The 18,516-nt window shown below is 35.1% G+C and overlaps 1 protein-coding gene across 3 annotated transcripts in view; it reads left to right on the top strand.

The window, feature by feature from the left end:
* Window positions 1–18,469, top strand: part of VPS54 (VPS54 subunit of GARP complex) — an 85,027-nt gene extending 66,558 nt beyond the window's left edge. For 2 of the 3 annotated variants that reach the window (XM_031467124.2, XM_031467125.2), the window contains exons 18-23: window positions 60–147; window positions 696–817; window positions 931–1,011; window positions 10,937–11,044; window positions 13,049–13,143; window positions 17,056–18,469. In XM_031467124.2, the coding sequence (XP_031322984.1) occupies window positions 60–147; window positions 696–817; window positions 931–1,011; window positions 10,937–11,044; window positions 13,049–13,143; window positions 17,056–17,161 (600 nt within the window). In that variant the 3' untranslated portion in view covers window positions 17,162–18,469. Of the gene's footprint in view, window positions 1–59; window positions 148–695; window positions 818–930; window positions 1,012–10,936; window positions 11,045–13,048; window positions 13,144–17,055 lie in introns of those variants that run through there. The other variant, XR_004141605.2, reaches the window with a different exon arrangement.
* The last annotated feature ends 47 nt before the right edge of the window (window positions 18,470–18,516 follow it).

Here is an 18,516-nt window from a genome sequence, read left to right on the forward strand (position 1 = left end):
GCATATAAAGAATAGTTTTTAATTAACTTTTGGGTTTTTTTCTCTCCTTCCTTTGTTAGTACTTCAATTCAAGAAGTTGCCAGTTAGTTCTTGGAGCTGGTGCACTGCAAGTTGTTGGACTGAAAACAATAACTACAAAAAATTTAGGTATGGATTCTTGCATTTAATTCACATGCTGAGGCGTTGTAGTGATGTTACTATACTTATTTTTTTAACGAAAGGTTCTAAAAGTAGCAATGTTACTTCACTTTTTTATGCATTACAATAATTGAAAAATTAATTTCCCCACAACATTCTGGAGAAATGTTATGGGGAATTTCTACTCTGATAAGTATAAGTTAATAGAAAGTTTTACTACTATAGAAAATGTTAAAATACAACATGCATGAAGTACATATGTATGTATGAGGTAAATGGTATCTGAATGTCAGAAGAGAATCAGTTGTCCCACTAGCTTCCTCATGCTAGTAACACAACTTGAGTCCATTAGGAAAAGCAGCATATTCATTGCGTTATTCAGTACTAAACGATTTTCTTAAACAAAATGAAATATGTTGCTTTCTACCACTGTGTTCTTCATTTATGAAATAAATGTATAAAATTTATTGACATTTTTGGCTTAATTTGATATGTATTTAAAGCCTCTAATATCCTTTTTTGTTTCTCCGTGATACGTCTACCTCCTGGATCTTCAGCTCTTTCTTCACGCTGTTTGCAGCTAATTGTGCACTACATTCCTGTGATCCGGGCTCATTTTGAAGCTCGACTGCAGCCTAAGCAATACAGCATGCTTAGGCATTTTGATCATATCACTAAGGTACCTTTACATATATTTTCTACTGGAATTTCATAAATTTAATTCCCTAATTGTTAAGTATTTTTTAGATGTGTCCCAGGGACTTTAAAATACAATGTTATTTCTCATTGTAGGACTATCACGACCACATAGCTGAAATATCAGCTAAGCTTGTAGCGATAATGGATGGCTTATTTGACAAGCTGTTGTCTAAGGTAATGGTTTATGGAAAATATCAGGCTTTGCTTGAAAGCATTGTGACTTTTCACAGTTGTCTAACAAATCAGATTCTTCAGGATTTAGGAAGAAAACACAATGGAATATTCAGATTACCCAAATAGTTGATGTTCATCTGCTTAAGGGACTTGGAAATGGGGTTGGGGGAAGATGATTTCAAGGATTGTAGAGACCCCATGCAGAAGTAATTTTATATTAGCTGCACTGAAAGTTATGTATTTTCTTCATATTTTAGTGTGAAAGCCTGCCAGAGGCAGAATTGAGAAAATAAAGATCAAAATAGGAAAAAATTAAATAAATTATTTTTGATAAAGATAAACTTTATTTTCTAGGCTAAAAAGGCAGAACCTGAGGTACTCTGTTATTTCTCTCATAGATATTCAATTTCAATATTTGTTTCTAATTTGCTTCCCATCCCAAATAGTTCATTAAAAAGAACACTGTTTTCCAAAGAATTCTCAATTACATGGGAGGGTATCTTCAGAAAAATGTCACTTAATCAGCCCTAGTCACTTTGGCCCTATCCCTCACTCTTTGCTTTCTCGAAATTCTTCAATACATGCCTTAAGGAGAAAGCAGAAATTTCATAACTTGAAAGTTTGAAGGTTTATTTAGTTACACTTTTGCCCCAGAATGTGTTTAGAGTAATCTTATAAAAGGCAAGGCACTTTGATATGCTTTTCCTTCTATGTGGATCCTTCAGATTCTGAGATGGCAAGAGCAGCAGGTACATAAAAAAAGGATAAGATGAGGTGGTGCCCACTGACACAACAAACCTTTGAAGCTGACAATGAAAAAGGAATGATTAGAAAATAAGATTGCATTTGTTTAATGTCATAAATTATCAAACATTTTGGTTATAGACCCCTTTACACTTAAAAATAATTGAGGACCTCAAAGAGCTTTTGTTTGTACAAAGTATACCTATCAGTAAGTACCATATTAAAAATTAAAACTAAAAAAATTTTAAAACACAAGAATATATAAACATTCGATCAGCCTTCAGAATGATGACATCTAAAAATCCCCACTATTCAGTCATGTGAGACTGAGAGTGAAAAAGATAATACCATCTTAGTATTATTATGAAAATGGTTTTTACCTCATAGATTCCCTGAAAGAGTTTTTGACTCCCAGTTGTCCCCAGACCATACTTTTAGAACCCCTGGTGTAGTTAATAGATAACATAGATGTTTTATGCCTCTCTTTTAAGAACTTTAAGGAATTTATAGTTACGTGCAAACATACATATATTATATTTTGCCCTCGAAGTTTCTAGTTTTGTATGGAGAAAAATCATTGCTGTTTAGAAATTCTCTATATTCTTCATGGTTCAGCTTCATGGTTGGACTTCATTCAACTTCATGATTGCCAAGTACAAGCTAAATTTAAAAGTAGTTCTGTTCCACCAGTTTCCTTTTTGATATATGGCATTCTTCTGTGTACCAAAAGTCAATAAACGCGTTGTGACTATCCTCAAGAAGTTTACTGTCAAACAAGGTAGAGGACAGTAAACACCTCACAATGTAGAATAAGGCAAACGCCAAATAGTGAAACTAGTTATAAGCTGTGGAATATAACGGAGCAAAACCAGAAAAGTGCCAGTACTCTTAAAACCCTAACTTTATTCTATCATGTTGGTGATCCAGGATTTTTGAACAAGAATTGGGACTATGGCTAGACTTTCTCCCATGACCACTCATTTTATTCTTTTTTCTTTCTTTCTTTTTCGTAAAGAAAAATAAAGGGCATTATTTAATGAGCTTCCCATGTACTTATCACCTATATTTAATAGTCATTAACATGTCTTTTAATTAAAATGTCATTAACGTTTTTCTTTTATTACTAAAATGTTTCATAGTAAATTCGAGGCACTATGATATTTCATATCTAAATATTTAAGTATATATTTCTAAGAACTAAGGATACTTTTTTATATGATCACACTACCATATCACACCTAACAAAATTAACAACAATTCTTTAATATCATCTAATACTTATTCCTATTTTAAACTTATCAATTGTCTCAAAATGTTCTTTTTTACAATAACTTATTTGAAATAATAGATTCAATATGATCTGTGTATTGAATTTGGTTATTATGTTTCTTAACTCTTTTATAAACTTCAGACGCCATTTTTGATATCTTTTTATTTTTTTAATCTCAAGTATGTGCCTAGACATTTGCAACGTAGTGTTTTCTCCACTACCTTACCTGCTGATGACTTTTTCTGTTACCCTGACATATTGCATTCTCCCTGTATTACCATGTCTCTCTCTACCACTCTCTGCTCTACTTGCTTTCATGGGTTGTCCTGGAGTTTGGCTCTGTTTTTAATTCATACCAGAATAGCAGACAGTGTTTGATTTAGGTTAGCCTCTCAATTTTCAGCTTTTCATTTTCTTAACTCTGGAGTTTTAATTTGGCAAAAGAAGGATAATGCAATAATAAAATATAGGCTGATTCTAAGAAGTTAATAGGTCAGAGTACCATTCCTTGAGTAGAATGAAGCATTAACATCTAGTTGTATTATTGGCTGGACTAATGTTCCAGCCACCATTCATTCATTCATTCAGTTAAATTGTGTTAGATAACAGGGATACACAAGGGTGAAGAAGCCTTTGATCTTGTCCTCAAATAGTAAAATACTTAATAGGAAAATTATATTAGTAACTAACAGGAGGTAGAATATGTAAAGTGTCATAAGTAAGGAATCGATTCAGTGCTATTAAGAGTTTTTAATGTTTTGAAAGAGATGGTTTCCAGCTGGGGAGGGTGATCTGGGAAAGCTTTTATGGATGAGACATGCATATTAGTTTTGCTTTTAAAGATAGGTACAATTAGGGCAAATGAAGTTGAGGTGGAAAGATACTCTGAGGTAACAGCATGAAGCAGATATGCTGGTAGGAATCATAAGAAGGAAGTTTATCAGGTTTTCGGGTCAAGTAGACTTAAGTTCAAATTCCATGTTTGTCTATAGTGAGGTATCAGCTCACACTGGTCAGAATGACCATCATTAGAAAGTCCACAAACGAGAAATGCTAGAGAGGGTATAGAGAAAAGGGAGCCCTCCTACACTGTTGGTGAATGTAATTTGGTGCAGCCATTGTGGAAAACAGTATGGAGATTCTGTAAAAAACTAAAAAGAGAGTTACCATATGGTCCAGCAGTTCCACTCCTGGGCACATATCAGGAAAAAACTCTTAATTTGAAAAAATACATGTACACCAAATTTCATAGCAGCACTATTTACAATAGCCAAGACATGGGAACAACCTAAATGTCTGTCAACAGATGATTGGATGAAGAAGTTGTGGTCTAAATGTATAATGGAATACTGCCCAGCCATAAAAAAGAATGAAATAATGCCATTTGCAGCAACATAAATGAACCTAGAAATTATCATACTAAGTAAAATAAAACAGACGAAGACAAATGTCATATGATGTCACATATATGTGGGACACAAATGAACTTATTTACAAAATGGAAACAGGCAATAGAAAACAAACTTATGGTTACCAAAGGAGAAAGAGAGGGAGAGGGATAAACTAGGAGTTTGGGATTAGCAGATACAAACTACTGGATACAAAATAGATAAATGTCAGGATCATACTGTATAGCACAAAAAACTATATTTAATGATTTGTAATAACCTATAATGAAAAAGAATATATATAAAATGAATCACTGTGCTGTAGATCAGAAACTAACACAACATTGGAAATAAACTATGCTTCAATAAAAAAGAAAAATTACATGTTTGTCACAGATTAGCCATTGAAGGACCTTGGGTAAATTATTAATCTCCTTAAATGGGGGATAACAAGTTATTAATTATTAATAACAAATTATTGATCTCCTCTAAATATGGATACTAACAAAGCCTCATAAGGCTGTAGTGAGGATTTATGAGATAATATATGTAGAGCACTTTTCTTTTATCATGTATCTGACTATAGCCAGTTCCAGTAAGTGACTGCTAATGCTTTTGCTGTTGTTATTAATAATAACAAAAGTTAAGTAATTCCATTTAGCTAATGTACTAGGGTGTGTAGACCAAGGAATGGGATATATGTTGGAAAGATAGTAGAGAGTTTTGACTTTGAGTGGAGAGCTAAGCAGTTTAAGTCAGGCTTACAGAAGTATAATTTACATTCAGTAAAGTTCACCCTTTCTAAGTATATGGTTTGATGAATTTTAACATGTATACTGTAGTGGGGCTACCACAATCAAGATACAGAGCAAGTCCATCACTGTTAAACATTCTCAAGGGCATTTTTGTCATCAGTCCTTTCCTGACATCCCAAAACCACGGCAACCACTGATCTGATTTTCATCCATATAGTTTCGCCTTTTCCAGAAGTTCCTATAAATAGAGTTATACAGAATATAGCCTCTTGTCCCAGGTTCCTTCATTTAGCATAATGCTTTTGAAATCCATGGATGTTATAACATGTGTTAATGGTTTGTTGCTTTTTATTATAGAGTGGTACCCCTTGGATGGATGTACCACTATTTGTTTATCTGTTCATCAGTTGATAGACCTTTTAGTTTTCTCCAGTTTCTGGGTGTTATAAATTAATACTATTATAAACATTAGTGGGCACATCTTTCTGTGAGCAAGTGTTTTCATTTCTTTTATGTAAATACCTTGGAATATATTGATGATTTATAGAAATGTAAAACTTTGTGGTAACTTGATATAAAACTGCCAAATTATTTTACAAAGTGACTATACAATTTTGTATTCTACTTGTGGTGTGTAAGAGTTCTAGATATTCTTTAATCTTTCTGTTGTCTCCGTTTTGTAATGTTAGTCTGTTGGTAGGTCTGTACTGAGTGATAGCTCATTGTGGTTTTAACTTGTGTAATGACTAATATGTTGAGTATCTTTTTGTATGTGTTTGCTGTCCAGACTTTTTTTTTGGTAAATTGTTCAGGTTTTTTGCTCATTTAAAAAGATTGAGGTGTCTTCTTACTGAGTTTTAAGAGTTCCTTGTATATCCTAGATACAAGCCCTTTATCAAATATATGTTTTTAAGTGTTTTCTCCTAGTCCGTGACTTATCTTTTCATTTTAAGTGTCTTAAAAAGAGCAGTTTTTCATTTTGGTAAACTCCGGTTTATCAGTTTTTTTCCTTGTATTGTTCATGCTTCTTGTGTCCTATCCCAATAAATTTTTGTAAACCAAATTACAAAGATATTTTTCAGTGTTTTCTTCTAGAAGCTCTGTTGTTTTAGGCTTTATGTATAAGTCCATGATCCATTTCTAGTTCATTTTTATGTAGTGTGAACTATGAGTCTGTACATTTTATGGAAAAGACTATCCTGTCTCCATTGGTACCTTTGTTGAAATCAGTTGACTGTTTTTATGTGGGTCTATTTTTGAACTCTGTTCTATTTTATTGCTTTATATGGCTGTCTTTACACCGGTACCACACCATCTTAACTGCTGTAGCATTATTGTAAGTCTTGAAATTAGGTAATGGGAGTCCTTAGATGTGGCACCTTCTCAGTGTTCTCACCCCTCCTCCAGTGGTAGCCAACCTCTGCTTTGATTTTCATAGGATCTTGGGCTTAAGATGTTTTTCTTCCTTCCCTCAGGACCATGCGTGTTTTGTTTCTACCCCTTACGTGGTGGCCTTGGGGATGAACGAGTTTGGAGCCCCTTCTCCCTTCACAGTGACTTAAAGCTTTTGCTTTGTATAAGAAGGGCTTAGGGAAGTGGGTGGCATTTGTTCCTTTTCCCTAGTGCAGCCAGTCATCTCCTGCTTGCCTGTGCTACTGAGAATGACTCTCTGTTGTCTCCTACCCTGACCCCAGTGTTGCTTGTGAGCACTGGCTGGAGACCCATGGAGAACTTGTCAGTGACTGCAGACTTGCTTTGTGGCTAGGGTTCTCACTTACTCTGAATGTATGTCTACTTGGCCTTTGGAAATTTGTTAAAATGTTAGTTCTTTTCTTATTTGCTTCTGGGATGGTCATCTCTTCTTTCTCTGCTTTGCCAAAAGTGATTGCCATGATCTGTCTCTCCTCTGAGGGCCTTGTCACTCTTTGGAATTAGTTCCCTTGGTTCCTGTGACCTCTGTTCTGTGCTAGGTTCAATAAAAGTTATGGTTTCATTAATTATTCCTATGTTTTTCTTGTGGCTAGGGTAGTAATGACATTCTCTTGCATCTTTCTAAATTTTAAACAGAAACAGAACCCAAAAGTTTTTAAACTAATGAATCACATGATTAGAATTACACTTTAGAGGGGTTAATCAGATAGTATGTGGAATGGATTTAAGGTGATATGGCATGTCCTGTATTTGGAATACTGTAACTTTTTTCCTTTGAAGACGCAGCAGCTGCTCAGGAAGCCATCTCTGTGGTTGCCTCAATGTCCTCCACCCATGTTCCTGTAGCATGCAGTGTCCACTTTCCGGGCCACCAACTTTTAGACAGTCAGCTCTCCAAAGAGACTATCTCTGATTAATCTTTGTAGACTCTAGCCAGCACAGTACACATGTACACATATGCATACACACACATACATGCCTGTGTTCACATATGCACACATGCGTGTGCATAGGTACATATACACACCCAAGAGAATACTTATTCAGTGCTTCCTGTGTGCCAAGAAGTTTTATTAAATGTTTGTTGAACTAATATCTGGAATCGTTAAAATGCTGTATTTTTTCAGGTGAGACGTGTTGAAGGCCTCGCCTGGGGCAGTGTTTCTCAAGTGAGACAGTGTTGACCCCTAGAGGACATTCTGAAATGTTGGGACCATTTTTGGTTGTCACAGTTGAGGGTGGGACAATACTGGTAACTAGTGAGTAGAAGCCAAGGATGCTGCTGAGCATCCTACAGGACAACCGCCACAACAACAAATTATCTAGCCCAAAATGTCAATAGTGTAGAGGTTGAGAAACTCTGACCCAGAGTACTGACTAATGTGTAAAATAATTTGAAAGTATGTTTGATGGGACTTAGTCAGTGATTCAATACAAGGAAACAAGGAAAAGAAGGGATTAAAAACTGAGTTGGAATTTTCAGGTCTGTATGACCAGGAGGATTGTAAAGGCAGCAGTAGTAACTGAAACAGGTAAGAGGAGCAAGTCTGGGAAAGCTCATGGTAGCTCAGTGATGGACTGGAACAAGATGTGTGACTTCAACTCAGTATACAGTGGTTCAGGACTAGAGATATATTAGAAGTCATGAGATTGAGTGATACTGATAAGAGGAAAAATGAGGAAGATAAGAGGGGATTAATGTTGAAGTAGCTTTGCATTTAGAAGATAGGAGATAGAAGGAGGGGAAGATAGGAGGGGAGGAACCAGGAAAGCATTCTGCATACACCATGATCATGTTTCAGGTGGGAGATAGTGTGAGATACTGCAGGGCGGTGAGGAAGGGGCACTAAAAAAAGTTACTAAATTTGGAAGTTAGGACATTTTTAGTGATTTCTCCAGAGAGAAATTTCAGAAGGTTATAAACAGTAGGGAGAAGGTGGTTTGGGTAGTGGCAAGAACCAAATTTTAAGGGTTAAGAATAAAGACGTAACAGTATCAAGTTTAAGTGATTGAAGAAATATGTAGTGAAGGTAAGATGGAAAGAATAGTATCTTTAGGGAAACAGCAGTGAAGGAAGGTTTGGGGAGTGTTTCCTAGGACTGCCATAACAAATTACCAAGAGTGAGTGGGTTAGAACACAGAAATTTATTCTCATCATTCTGGAAGATAGAAGTCCTAAATCAAAGTGTCACCAGACCATGCTCCCTCTGGAGGTTCTAGCAAAGAATCCTGCCCTTCCTCTTTCTTGTTTCAGGGCTTGTTCTCAGTTGTTGGTATCTCTTGGCTTGTAGATACATCACTTCAAGCTCTACCTCTGTCTTCATGTGGCCATCTTCCCTCTGTGTCTCTGTGTCTGAATTCCCCTCTCCTTTTTGTTGATTCTTATTTTGTGGTTGGCTTTATTCCTTTGATATCTATGTAAGTTTAAAACTAAAGCTCTGAACTGTTCTTATAAACTAAAAAAATTATGTGCAGTATATTGTATATATGTATTTACATGAAATATATTGTATATGTGCAGTCAAATTGTAACCATTCTACCTAATAACCCCTCCCCCAAATAAATTCGCCTGTCCTTTCTTTTATAAAGACACTAGTCAGTGGATTTAGGGCCCACTGTAATCCAGTATGACCTTATGTGGCTTCCAGTAGACATGAATTTTGGGGGAGTGTAGTTCAAATAAGGGGATATTACCATAGTGAGATACTATTTCAAACCCACTAGAATGGCTAAAATAAAAAAGACAATAACAAGTGTTTGTGAGGATATGGAGAAATTGGAACCTTTGTACACTACTGGGTGGGATTGTAAAGTGGTACAGCCACTTTCAAAAACATTTTGGCATTTCTTCAAAAAGTTAAACATGGAGTTACCATATGACCCAGTAATTCCACTTCAAGGTATATACCCAAGAGAATTGAAAACATTTGTTTACAAAAAAAACCTGTACATGAATGTTCATGGCATTATTACTCATAATAACCAAAAAAGTAGAAATAATTCAAATGTCTGTTAATTAATGATTGGGTAAACTATGGTGTATTCATGCAATGGAGTATCATGCAGCCATAAAAAGGATTAAGTATGACACATGTTGCAACATGGATGAACCTTAAAAGCATGTTAAGTGAAAGAAGCCAGTCACAAAAAGCCACATATTATATGATTCCATTTCTAGAGATTAATGGTTGCCAGGGGCTGAGGGGAGGGAAGAGCTGGGAGTACCTGCTAATGGGTATGGGGTTTCTTTTTGGCATGATGAAAATGTTTGTATATTAGTGATGATGGTTATATAACTATAGTTTACTAAAAAACCAGTTAATTGTACACTTTAAAGGGTTGCATTTTATGATATGTGAATTGTATCTTAAAGCTGTTATTAATAAAAAAGATAAGGGGATGTTTGATATATTTCTAGGCTGAAGAGAGACAGACTCTTGGGTGATCATAACTTTGCTTATCTTGGTCCAGTCATATGGTGACTTCTACATAGTTCTGCTGTAGCAGTTTATTAGAACTCGTTTTAATAAACTATATAAGATTAGTGCATCAAAAATATAATTATTTAGCCCAAATTTTTCTTATAAATGAGAATGATTTATAATTTAAGCTGTGAATTCTAAATGTGGGCCCAAAGATGATTATCTAAATTATACCAGTATACTGTTCCAGATGTAAGAATAGTAAAATGAATTTACCTAAGTTTAAATTTTCAGTATAGTTCATTGAAAAAGTCTTAACTTAATCTTAGGGTAAATATGATTACTATATTGGCCCACCTACAAAAGAAAAAGAACATTTTAATTCTGCCAGTTACATTGATTTCAGATATGATCATGATGACACATTCTTACAATCATGTTTTTTAAAAAATCTATTAATTTGGAGAGTCTGCTTTAATGATTCATCATTGTATATTGAGCCAGAATAGTAGCCAATGTTTTTTGAGTACTTTGTATCAAGCACTGTTCTTTGTTCTTATTGGCCATCTTTTAAAGTCCTCACAGCAAGCCCTTTGAGATATAGAGAAATATGTCACTCAATATAGAGAAGGAACTCACCCAGCGTCACAAAGCTAAGAATTTTAAGAGTTGAGATTTGAACCCAAGCAGAGCCATTTTAAGAAGGGAAACAGCCTATGTTCTTAGCCATTAAACTATGCTGGCTCTCTCAAAGTATATAGGATTTTTAATGAAGAGTTGTTGAGATTTGCATGAGTAGCAGAGATCAGAGTTAGATGTGTAGGGTCAGAAAATTTATGTCTTAGGGAACAAGTGGGGATCCAGTGGGCAATCCAGAGGACGTGAACATAATTCTCATTATTTTTCCCTGCCAGTATGAGGTGAAAGCTCCCGTTCCTTCTGCCTGTTTCAGGAATATCTGTAAGCAAATGGCAAAAATGCATGAAGCTATATTTGATCTCCTTCCAGAAGAACAAACACAAGTGAGTAGAAATTCCTAAAACTACTTCATTATATATAACGTAAGATGCATGCAGAATTGGAGTGTTTTTATGTACTTTTGGCACAGTAAAGCTTAGTTCATGTCCCAATATGATTATTATTTTTTCCAGTTGTTATATTGACTTCTGGAACATGGATAAAAGTTTCTGATTTCAAAGTGCCCCTCGCTCTGACAGGCCAGAGCAGTAACAGCTTTGCTGTATAGTCAGAAATTCTAAAGAGCAGATTTTCTTTTTTAAATTTTTATTTTTTATTGAAGTATAGTTGATTTACAGTGTTTCAGGTGTATAGTAAAGTGATTGTTACACATATTAAAAAGCAGATTTTCATTTGTCCATTGAGTTATCAGAGTCCTGGATTCTACTTACATAATTTATTACATTATTAGTTTGAAAATCAGGATTGACATTTATTAATGAAAAGTAAAATATGTTACTCACTGCGATTATAATCCAAATTGGATAGGGGAGGAATTAGTGATGGACTTAATAATGAGATGACATTTAAAGTAAACCAATCAATGTTCCTTAATATTAATATTTATTAGATCAGCATAAATGATGTATAGTAGGCACAAACCAGGAAGAATATCTAAGTGGGTAGTCTGTGGCACCTTTTACCTATGAAATATCCATCCTCTACCCCTGCTGTCTCCCCCGCCCTATTATCAGAGTTCTCGCCCCTCTTCAGTGGCATTCCTGCCCCCACTTCCCTCCATATCCTTGCCTAGTACTTCAAAGCTTCCAGTATTCCTTTTTTCCCAGTCTTTACCCACCTTAGCTTGTTCTCTTTATACCAAGTGATGTCATTCAAGCCTAGTTGTAGAATGATATGCTATAATACAAACCTAGTTGTTATATGACTGATGAAATGGGGTTTTTGCTATTCAGACAAGTTTGTTATTTCAGTTTATCTCTAATTGGTTGAGTGCATGGAAGTGGTATTTGGGAACAGAGGGTAGCTTTCTTAGTATCTCTCCCCTGCTCTTTCTCCCGCTGGTCTCCTTTGCCATGCCACTTCAGACTTTCGTCCTCTTCTAGCTTTTTCCATTTTTCATGCTTCCCTAGGTTTCCATTAATCATACCAGCTCTGTAATTAAATATCATCCAACTCCTTTGGGGCTCACTTAGGACTGAAGATACAGAGCACCCACTAGGGTCTCATTTTTCTTTCTCAGTCTTTGTAGCCAAGTCATCCTTTCATTCCATGTTTAAGACTTCCCACCTCTGACATTCTGACCTTCTGAATTTTCCATCTGAATTCTAATTCTCTAGCAAGGCTTAGCCAGGTCAGGGAGCTTGGTAGACAGGTATTTTGTGTGTTTTTGTCTGCATTATCATTTAAAAGGAACTCTTGTCAAAGTTAGGTAAAAATGACAGATTTTATGTCATTATTGTCGCTTGAATACCAGTAATTCCGTAAAACTTTTCCATGGATGACTTTATATGTTTTTTCCCATAGAAAACACATTTCACAAAATTGTTTGCATAGAGTAATTGCATATAATTTCAGGTCAGGTATTTCCCAAAAAAGTATTGGACCATTGCATTAAAAATGTGCATGTGGAGCAATAAAATACTTTCAAGTAATTTAGAAGGATAACGGTAGCTTCGTGTCTACCCTTGTGAGTTTTTTCAAGTTCCTGGTTAATACACTGCAGAGTTCTCTGTCTCTTTGTATTCTTCTCACCTGTGTGGTAGGTCGCCTTACATATCCCAGAGGACTCCTTCTAAGGGGCAGAAAGGCAATGATAAGTCATATCACTTAAAGTTGTACTGCTGAAAAGAGGGAAGAGCTTTTTTCAACTAAGGAGAAAAACTATACTGAAGTAACAGTTAAATACTTTTGGAGGAGCATTTTAAAAGTGTATGCCAAGGCAAAGGCTTTTTAAAAAAATATTTTTTCCAAATAATATTGATAACTTAACTACTTATGTCTTCTATTTCAGTAGAGCTTTAAGAAACTTAGTTTTATTTCTTTTCCAGATGTTATTTTTAAGAATTAATGCAAGTTACAAACTCCACTTGAAAAAGCAGTTATCTCACTTAAATGTGATAAATGATGGAGGACCTCAAAATGGGTATGTTTTCAACGTATTTTTAGCACATTCTCCCATATTGAATTGTTCAGTTGGTTTTTATTGAATTGTTCAGCTGTCCTTTTCCCCAGGGCCTCAGAATTGTAAAGTCAGCAACTTTTGCCTTTTTTTCATCTGTGGAGGTGATAGTTATCTATCATCTATCCACCTCTCTCTGTTAAAGTGTTATATAAATGTCATTACTTAACTGACCTTGTATGTCCATTGTTGAAGCAGGTGTGCTAGTAGCACCTCCTCACGTTACGCAAGTCCTCCCTGTCCAGACAGAACTCCGAGTCCTACTTGGCCTCTGTGAAGAAGTCACTTAACCTCTGTGCCTTATTTATAAAATGATAGGGATAAATTCCTTCACAGGATTAAAAAATTAAGTGTGTACATATCTTATTGTAAGCCATTGAACAAATTATATGTATTAGTAGTGAAACAGTGTGATATAGAAGAGAAAACAGGATTTAGAATCATAAAACTTAAGTTCTGCTACTTTCTAGCTGTGTAACTGAGCAAACCACTTACTGTCTGAGCCTTAATTTTCTTAGATTTGAAAATAGGGAAGATGATAAAAAATGCTGTCACAGGATTTTTGTTAAGAGTAATGTCGATAAAAGTGTAGGTTTAAAGATTATACAAAATGCAAAGCACTGATCATATAGTTAGACCTTAACGTGGTTTCTTTAGTATGTTACCTCGGTTGCATGGATTTTTAGGAATAAAATATTTTGTTCCCTGTTAAAGGGGTTTCAGGCTTAAATTTCAAACTTATAGGAGCAAGTGAAGAAAACATATTTTAGAGTCAGAAGGTGGCCTTGCCCTTAAAAAAAGAAATACAGTTGACCCTTGAACAATGCGGGGGTTGGGTGGGGGTTATGGGTCCTGACCCTCCAGCAGTTGAAAATCCACGTGTAACTTAGAGCTGGCCCTTCATGTATGGGGTTCCTCCATAGCCACAATTCCACATCCACAGATTCAACCCACAGTAGATGGTGTAATGCTGTTGTATTACAACTATTTAAAAACATCTGCGTGTAAGTGGTCCCATGCAGCTCAAACTCATGTTGTTGGAGAGTACAATGAATTGATTTTGCAGATAATTTTTTGGAAGCTTCAGACTGCTGAATCTATCAGCCGGGCTTAATTTAGGAGTTTTATGCAAAAATCTTGATTCTCTCTTTTGATTATTACCTGATTCTTCTTTTTTTTTTTAATTATTTATTTTCAAAAATTTCAAAGCCACAGAAAAGTTCAAAGACAGTATAACAAATAACAAATACCCCTCAGAGATTATTCAAAAAGCTAGTAATATTCTAGAGCCCCGTTCCACTCATACCCTTCTACTTTTACTCCCATAAATAAATCTGGTTAGTTGGTTGATTTTTCTCAGGCCAGCAGTTCTGAAGCCTCCAAGTTAACTCATCACCTATTATTTTCTTCACTAATGTAGCTATTTGGCAGTTAGTACAGCTTTAGAGATCTTCACTGTCACATACTTTTAAAGACATTAATTCTGTGTAAGCCAGATTTTGTCTTTGAGTTACCCCTTGAAAGACAGAATTCCCTGAAAATTAACTTCTAGACTCTAGCCAAAGACATAACAAACTATCTGCTTACAAGGAATTTTCATTTCTGAAATGGCTCTAAAAATTTACCTTTTCTTTTTTTCAAGGTGAAATTCATATAACAAAAAATTAACCATTTTACAGTTTACAATTCAGGGGTACTTAGTACCTTCACAGCCGCCTCTGTGCAACCACCACCTCTGTCCAGTTGCAAACGTTTTACTACTCCAAGAGGAAATCCCCTGCCCATTAAGCAGTTGCTCCTTAGTCCTTCTTCTCAGCCTTGCACTTTTTTAATGTGATTTACTTTTTCTGTATTTTAAGATATTTTAAAAATATGGAGACATTTGGAGAATACTTGTATTCCTGTTACTTGAATTATTAACATTTGTCATTTTCACTTGAAAAAAATTTTTATCATGTTCTAAAACATGGCGTACCAAATGAAACTGAAGTACCCCTTGACCCCATCTCTAGTCCCTTTCTCTTTTCCTCAACCCTTAGGCAATATTTCTGGTAAATCCAGTCTATATTGTTTAAGTCCTTCGCACTCTGTGTCTAAAAAAATGTCGAGCTGTTCTTACATGGCATATTGTACATTTGCTGCTTGCTTTTTTGCGTGCAACATTGTTTCTGATTTATCTATACTGATATATAGAAATTGTCCATTTTACTGCTTTTTTTGTATTCTCCCACATGAATCAACCATATGTAATGTGTCCGTTTCACCTAGTAATTGATTTTAGGTCATTACTTTTTTCCATTACAGTCATGCCACAGTGAAGATCTTTATACATGTCTACTGGTGTCATCATTTCTTTAGGGTGTATACCTACAAGTGGACCACAGCACATGTACTTTTCACTCCACTGGGTTTTGCCAGAATGTTCTCCAAAGTGGCTGTACCAAGTTTGTATTCCCACCTTTTCTCCACATCTTGCCAACATTTGCTGTTAGATTTCTTAATTATTGCCAGTCTAATGGGATAAATGGTGTTTTGATTTGCATTTCCTGGTATTTGTCACCTTTTAATATATTTGTCATTCAGGTGACAAATTCCTGTTCCTATTCTTTGTTCATACTCTTTTCCTGTTCATATTCTTTACCCATTTTTTTCTCTTGGGTATTATATTTTTGTTGATTTTAGATTTTTGCATATGCCCTCAAACTAATCTTTTCTTGGTTACATATATTGCAGATATTTGCTTTTCTTTTATGTTTTTATCAAACAAAAAATTTCAACTTTGTGCTTTTTTGTGGAGGCTGTATAGTTGTTTATTAAACATAACGTGGTATTTTAAAATGGAGATTTATTTCAACTTTTATTTTTAATGTGGGAACCTTGCCTTAGAAAGGCTCCTTTTTGAGCCATTGTTGTCAGTTTCAGTGTACTACATTATTGCAAGCAGCATTGAAACTTTAGAATCTTTTTATGGATTTTAAAGTACCCTGAATCAGATGAGTTTCAAATGAAAAATATGGTCCTTACTAAATTCTGCCATGTGACCAAAGTTTAAACATTAAGTACATAAGTCTGAAGGATGTATGGACTAGACTGTAGTACATGTATTAAGATGTTTACAATACCTTTGTCCCCTTGTAGTCCAGCAGTCCAGAACTTAGGTGTTCATGAAAATATCAAAGCTGTATTTCCTCTTTTACAAACTACTAAGTCAAGCTCTCCTATTTGTTTCTCCATGGACCACATCTGTCAGCATATACATCTGATCAGACCAGTCCCTATTTTTTTGTGTGTGGAGCTTTGATATTTATCTGAGCATTCTTTCCAGGAGTGTTCTTTCATGTATAGGCATTAATGTGACAGCTCAATTCTCAAAAGTGTAATTCTTTTTTGTCAAGTATTGTCATATTGATTGTCAGTATCAAGTTTTATTGTCTAGTAGTACCTACACACGAATCCCAGCCTTCATTTAAATTCTTAGGATGGTACTCCAAAACCCTTGTCTCTTTCCCTTGATTTCACTAGTCATACACAGCTATATTCTAGTCTAGTGACAACTGATTAAAAAAAAAAAAAAACAGCTTAACCTGTTTTTTTTGTTTCATACTGTTTTTAAGATAAATCTATTTTATTGGGCAGAATTATAAAACTGAGTCCAAACTGCATTGTTTTATTCCTTTTCAAAACATTGAGAGGATTAAATGGTCTAACTATATGGTAGTAGGAATCCTACTAAGAGAAATATATTGATACTTTGTCCCTAGGAAATCTAGATTTTAAATAATAGTCCAGCAACTAGGATAGGACTCTTACTCTGTGAGCATTGCTACTTTGAAAAGAAAGTGTAAGATTAAAAATAATTTTCTCTCCAATGTTTAGGTTGGTCACAGCAGATGTAGCTTTTTACACTGGAAATCTTCAAGCCTTAAAAGGCCTTAAAGATTTGGACCTAAATATGGCCGAGATCTGGGAACAGAAAAGGTGATGACATACTGGAAAACTGGGTAGTTCATCTGACCATGTGATGTGTATGTTCATGACAAAAATATGGATGCCTGTGATCCAAGAGCTGAACCTGGAACCCAAAGTAAACTGGTGTTGGGGAAGGGGAAGAGGAAAGTATCAGTGTTGGGAAACTGGGATTCAGTGGGATCTACAAGGAATGCCATTTGTGTGCTTCCTTCAGTGAGGAGTAACTGATCAGGTGTCTATAACATTTTTCATTCTCTCTGGAAACAGACTCAGGTTTCTTTGGACCAAATCCAAAAGAACACATAGCTGTAACACAGCTGTAGTTGACTAGAATGCTCTGTATACTTTATATTAAAAAATGCTTTGCATTTCTTCCAGTGCAATGAAATTCATATGGTGTCCCACCTTATTTAATGATGGTACAATTTAAATATTAAAATCTTAGTCAATCTCTGTAGAAAGTTTTCTCTATGAAAGTAAAGCTGTTTGAAAAATTATTTTTTTACAGATCTTTCTATAAAAAATAAACATCTTTTGATTGCTTGGATTTAGGAATTCAGTTTTTGTTTTAGTGACCAATGTCGAGTTAGGCTTTGTGTGTTGCATATTTAATCTTTCTACCACCGGTGTATGTCAACTGGGTAAAGCCTTCCAAGACAGTCGAAATACTTGACAGGTTGGTCTCAAGTAATAACTTAAGATTTTGGTGTTTATTTATGCAACTACTAATTTCAGTACTTTTCAGATGTGGTATATGGAAGCCTGCAGTTTTAACAGCTGTATTTTTATAAAAGTATCTATGAAGGGTTGGGGTTTTTTTTTTATTTTTTTTTTTCGCCTTTTTATTTGTAGCAGAGGTAAGAATATGTTTTCATATATTCTGCCTACTTATGAGTTCTCATTTTAACATTTAGATAACATTGGAGTTTGGCCCCCTTAGGTTCTTATTTCTAAGTTACTTTCAATGTGTATATGAACAAAGACCAGGGAGAAGTAGAATTTTAAAATATAGGCTGCTGTGTTGGGGCCAGAAATATAAAGTGATGAGTAAGTTATTTAAAGACTTTTATGATACCTACCTTCAAAATTAGAATCAGCAGCACTCTACAAATTAAAGTGCCTGTGCTTCACTTCACACCAGGAATCTTGCCTAACCCTGTCAGAGTGCCTAACCTTGTGGTGATTATGTACAATGAAATAGTCTTATTTTGTGCTCTTCTGTTTCCTAAAAGGAAAGCCTGTTTTCGTTCCTTTATCATTACAAAGGTATGTCACTGGTTCTTAAAACTGTCTGTCTTAAAAATAAAGCTGTAAAAAATTATCAGACGTTAAAAGACAACTTTTTTTTTTAATAGTATACAGTAAACT

The sequence above is a fragment of the Camelus dromedarius genome, chromosome 15 (genome assembly GCF_036321535.1).
Source record: "Camelus dromedarius isolate mCamDro1 chromosome 15, mCamDro1.pat, whole genome shotgun sequence".
Taxonomy (NCBI): Eukaryota; Metazoa; Chordata; class Mammalia; order Artiodactyla; family Camelidae; genus Camelus; species Camelus dromedarius.